Source organism: Vanessa cardui, chromosome 7 (assembly GCF_905220365.1).
Source record: "Vanessa cardui chromosome 7, ilVanCard2.1, whole genome shotgun sequence".
Taxonomy (NCBI): domain Eukaryota; kingdom Metazoa; phylum Arthropoda; class Insecta; order Lepidoptera; family Nymphalidae; genus Vanessa; species Vanessa cardui.
Genome location: NC_061129.1, coordinates 6,311,979 through 6,317,357, shown reverse-complemented (window position 1 = coordinate 6,317,357; position 5,379 = coordinate 6,311,979). Strand labels below are relative to the sequence as shown.

The 5,379-nt window shown below is 38.4% G+C and overlaps 1 protein-coding gene across 1 annotated transcript; it reads right to left on the bottom strand.

The window, feature by feature from the left end:
- Positions 1–292: 292 nt before the first annotated feature.
- LOC124531344 (uncharacterized protein K02A2.6-like) lies at positions 293–4,539 on the bottom strand. The gene has a single exon (XM_047105875.1). The coding sequence runs from the start codon at positions 4,371–4,373 to the stop codon at positions 405–407; it is 3,969 nt and encodes a 1,322-aa protein (XP_046961831.1). The 5' UTR covers positions 4,374–4,539; the 3' UTR covers positions 293–404.
- Positions 4,540–5,379: the final 840 nt, after the last annotated feature.

Sequence of the window (5,379 nt, the reverse complement as noted above, 5' to 3'; positions counted from 1 at the left end):
CATCCAGTCTGTTTAAAAAGAAGAGTTCTTAGCCCAGCAGTGGGATATCTACAAATCGTTAATATTTCACAATAAGTTGAATAACATTTATATATGAAAAATAATATTTTACTGATATCAGCTTAAAGTTCAAAGAACAACAATTCAAACACAATAATTCTCACAAAAATCAATATTCACTATGAATTTTTTATCGCCTTTCTGATTTGTCTCTGAAAACATACGCCCCAGTTGTCACAGTGATTTCAGGCGTCCATTACTGGTAGATATAGGACACAAGTGAAACGCGCTGTAGCTCATTACGCACTGACTTTATTGGCGCTCATCTGTGGTGACGCAGCACGCACCTATATATACTTATTTATCTACTATTTCCTCCCCCCTTATTTGACAATTATTTTTATCTAAAAATATTTTTTATAGTTTACTCTAGGAATATTTCTCAAAACCATCTTAGTTTGCGTCCTCGTCGAGGGAACTGATGCAAGTTTCACATCACTTCGGTGTTGATTTTCCTCCTCACTTCGATTACTGTTCCCCGGTTGAACCAGTTGGTTTTTAGACACATTCCTTGACAAAACAATTTGATTTTTGTGTTTTTTAACATTAATACCTTCACAAGTCTTTATTAAGTATAACACTTTACCCAACTGTTTGATAATAGTACCTTTACACCACACATATCTATTTTTATTTATAAAAGATTTAAACATCACTACATCGTCTGGTTTAAAATTAGTTCTTAATTTTCCGCCGTGATATTTAGTCTGCAAGCACTGTTTGTTTTGAACATGATTATTCAGACGAGGGGACGAAGGCGACGGATGAGGAATTAAAAGATCTAGTATTGACCTCAGTTGACGACCGAATACCAGTTTCGCGGGAGACACCCCCGTTGTACTATGCACAGAATTCCGATAGTCGAATAAATATTTTAATAACCTATTATTCATATCTTGCGCATTTTCACCTAGCAACAAAGCTGTTTTTATGCCCTTTTTCACTATTTTAACATAAGTCTCTGCTTGGCCGTTACTGGAGGGATGGTATGCCGGCGAGGTCAAGTGACATATTCCGTTTAATTTACAAAATGCATTAAACTCCTCAGATGTAAATGAAGTGCCGTTATCGCTCACGATTGTTTGAGGTACCCCGAACCTAGACATGAATTCACATAATTTACTAATAACCGATCCCGATGTTATATTGTTATTCATATTAAAACACTCAACCCACTTACTGTAAGCATCAACTATTACAAAAAACATTTTATTCTGAATTGGTCCAAGGAAATCTATATGAATTCTATTGAATGGTTGTGTCGGATACGGCCAGGGCGCCGGCGGAGCGCGGGGTGGCGATTGCCGCATACTAATGCATGTTGAACAATCTCCGATCATTTTTTCTATCGCTTCATCAATTCCCGGAAACCAAAATCTAGAACGGGCCTCCGCCTTAGTTTTTACTATACCTAAATGTGACTTGTGTAATTCTAATAATATGTGTTTACGTAAATTTTCTGGAATAACTACCTTATGCCCCCGCATTAAAATTCCATTTTCTAATGATAACTGCAACCTACATTTAAAATATGGTAATAAATTACAATCATAAACTTTCCGAGGCCAACCCTTAAAGACATAATCACTAACTTGAGTGAGTACCGGGTCATTTTTAGTCTCATGTTTTAACTGATCTAATGTCACCGGTAAACATCCTTCTAAAATAAAATTGACGTATGTAGCCGTCTCGTTCCATCCACGTACACTACCGGCGTCTTCGCGAGTTCCTCCCGGACTAATACTCGCAGCTCCGTCGGTCGACGCCGCTGCTGTCGCCGGCCGAATCCCGCGCGATAAGAAATCTGCACTATTGTTGGCGCTTTTGACATACTCAATGGTGTAGTTATATGCTGACAAAAATATTGCATACCTTTGCAACCTATTTGCAGACACCTCTGGAATACCCCTATGGGAACCGAAAATTGAAATAAGCGGCTTGTGGTCGGTTCTTAATATAAACGGCTCGGATCTAGCATATAAATATTGATGAAACCGGCGTACCCCAAAGATTATAGCCGTGGCTTCTTTTTGTATTTGAGAATACTTTTTTTCAGCTGAGTTTAGCGTTCGTGAAGCGAACGAAACTGGACGTTCTAAGCCGTCGGCTCCGACCTGCGATAACACCGCCCCTAGCCCGTAAGGTGAAGCGTCCACCGTTAATATGATTTTTGCGGTTGAATCAAAATGAGCTAATACGTTTTCTGAAGTTAAAAATGTTTTTACTTCCAAAAACGCCCTTTCGTGTTGCGGGGACCACGACCATTTAGCTCCTTTTTTTAATAAATCATACAGAGGGGCTAAGTGCGTGGATGCATTGGGTACAAAATTCCTATAATAATTAATTAAACCTAAAAACGACTGTAATTCTTTTAAATTTTTAGGGACTGCAGCTTCTAAAATTGCTTTAACTTTTTCTGACGATTTCCTTATCCCGTTTTTATCAATTATATATCCGAGATAATTTATTTCATTTTTGAAAAATTCACATTTCTCTTTTCTTAAAGTTAAGCCCGAATCTTTTAATCTATCGAAAACTAATTTTAACCTAGCCCAATGTTCCACCTTGTCTTTTCCTGTAATAAGGATATCATCCAAAAAGCAAAGTACGCCATCTATCCCCGATAAAATACTTTCCATGGCCCTCTGAAATATGGCGGGGGCCGAAGACAACCCGAACACAAGCCGTTTAAATTTAAATAACCCTTTGTGTGTGTTTATACAAGTGACATGTTTATCATCTAGCAATTCGAACTGATTATACGCTGAAGACATGTCTAATTTTGAAAATTGTTCCCCACCATGTAATCGTGTAAATAGTTCTTGTATAGTCGGTAAAGGATATTTCTCCACTAATAACTGTTTGTTTAACGTTTGTGAATAATCAGCGCATAGACGAACCGTACCGTTATGTTTTAACACCGGCACAATAGGTGACGCGTATTCCGAGAACTCGACGGGCTCGATGACCTTGATCTGCAATAAACGGCTTATTTCTTTATCTATTTTATCCCTTAACGCAAACGGAACCGGCCTGGCTTTCATAAAAACTGGTTTTGCATTTTCTTTCAAGTGCAATTTTATTTTATATTTATTAAAACAACCTAATTCGTCGGTAAAAATATCCGAGTATTTTTTTAAAAATGATTGCAATTCCGATTCCGGTACCGACGACACATGATAACAACCGTTAATTGGTGATAATTCTAAATTAAATTTTGAAATAAAATCGCGACCAAGCAATGGCGGCCCTCCATTTTGTATGACATAGAAATCTAATACGTTTGTTTTATTGTTGTATGTCACTGGTAACCTAGCTATACCTAAACTTTGAATTAAGCCTCCGTTATAACTGATAAGCTTTTTGTTGGTAGGAATTAAAGTAACACTGTTAAAATAAGAATAATAAGTTTTATCTGATATAGCGGTTACAGACGACCCACTATCAATTTGAAATTTTAATAAAATATTATTGATAGATATTGTTTCGGTCATAGGCCCCCCGTTATTACTGCGAATATTAAAAAACTCACCGTCGTCACCCTCGTTCACCTCATCTGAGTCTACGTAATTGACTTTTTTACACATTCGGTGCAGGTGACCCTTATTATTGCACTTCTTACACCGGTAATTTACAAAGCGACACTCACTAGATTTGTGATTCTTTCGACCACACACGGAACACTTATCACCGTCACTACGATTGGTGCGGCCCTTTGTCATTTTAAACAAAGGGTCAACGCTGACTCCTTCTGCTGTGCCTGCTGCCGTAGTCGCCATGCGTGCACACCGCACGCCCTCCGCCAGGTCAACCGCCTTTGCCATCGACAACTCCCCGATTTCCATTGCGAAGAGTTTTTCTTTTTCGGTACCCGGAAGCATCCCCATCACAAATTTGTCTAGCAAAGCTTCTTCTAAATTCTTGAAACTGCAATGGCTCGCTAGACCTCGTAACCGCGCCGCCCACTGCGCATGCGACTCCCCCGGTCGCTGCGACGCCGCGTAAAAGTGATGACGTTCTGCAAACCCGCAGCGCTTTGGAGTAAAATGTACATCCAAAACTCGTACAATTTCCACATAACTCACTGCGTCAAGAGTTTTTGGAAAAACGAGATTGCTGGCCAGTTGATAAGTGCTCTCGTCGAATGCGCTGAGCAATATGGCGCGCCTTTTAAGACCTCCTTTGTCCGATTCACCATCGATGTCATTTGCCACGAACCACTGCTGGAGTCGACTTTTATATGTGACCCAATCTTGATGCTGATGATTAAATGTAGTTATATTTCCAAAAAACGGCTTTGAATTGGAAAACATTTTAATCCGCCTCAATTCCTTTGTTCGTTTTTTATTTTTCGCTTTGTGGGTAGATGTTCCTCGTCGCCACTGGTAGATATAGGACACAAGTGAAACGCGCTGTAGCTCATTACGCACTGACTTTATTGGCGCTCATCTGTGGTGACGCAGCACGCACCTATATATACTTATTTATATACTTTATATATATACTATACTTACACGAACTCGTTTGAATTCCGTGAATGCATCAATCTTCATCAGAAATCGCGGGGGATTTTACCTGTGATAATACAAACACGCTGCAAATAGAATTTCAATACGATGTTACATTAAATAAAGTCTACTTGCAGCTTTTCACTTTGACGTATGATTCTTTTATTTATTATGTTATTTCATGAAATAAATAAAGTTCTTGTTAAGTAATTCAAAATGATTAATAAACAACAACAACAACAGCTTGTAAATTTCCCACAGCTAGGCTAAGGCCTTCTCTCCCTTTTAGGAGAAGGTTTGCAACATTCCATCACGCTGTTCCAATGCGGGTTGGTGGAATACACACGTGGAAGAATTTGTATGAAATTAGACACAATATATAGGTTTCCTCACAATGTTTGCTTTCACCGCCGAGCACGAAATGAATTATAAACACAAGTTAAGCCCATGAATATTCAATAGAGCTTGGCTGGGTTTGAACCCGCTGTCGTCGGTTAAAATGCAAGCGTTCTGACCACTGGGCCAACTCGGCTCATCATTGAAAATTCTTACCTCGTTTTTATAAAGTATATTATTCTAAGAATTAAAACTGAATTCCTCTGAACATTGTTATAAAAATACGATACCAAAAGTTAGGTTATTCATATAACATATACGATAAAACTGGGACAGCGACGTGTTCTGCCTGGAATATTTTTTAAAAAACAAACGTCAAAAACGCAACACTAGAAACATATTGTATATTTGTTTGATGACATGTCTATCTATGTACATGGAAATCACTGGACACGTTTTGATATTGATCAAAAAT

Excerpts from the sequence above, each read along its gene's own strand:
- LOC124531344 (XM_047105875.1), bottom strand. The coding sequence starts at position 4,373 with ATGTTTTCCAATTCAAAGCCGTTTTTTGGAAATATAACTACATTTAAT.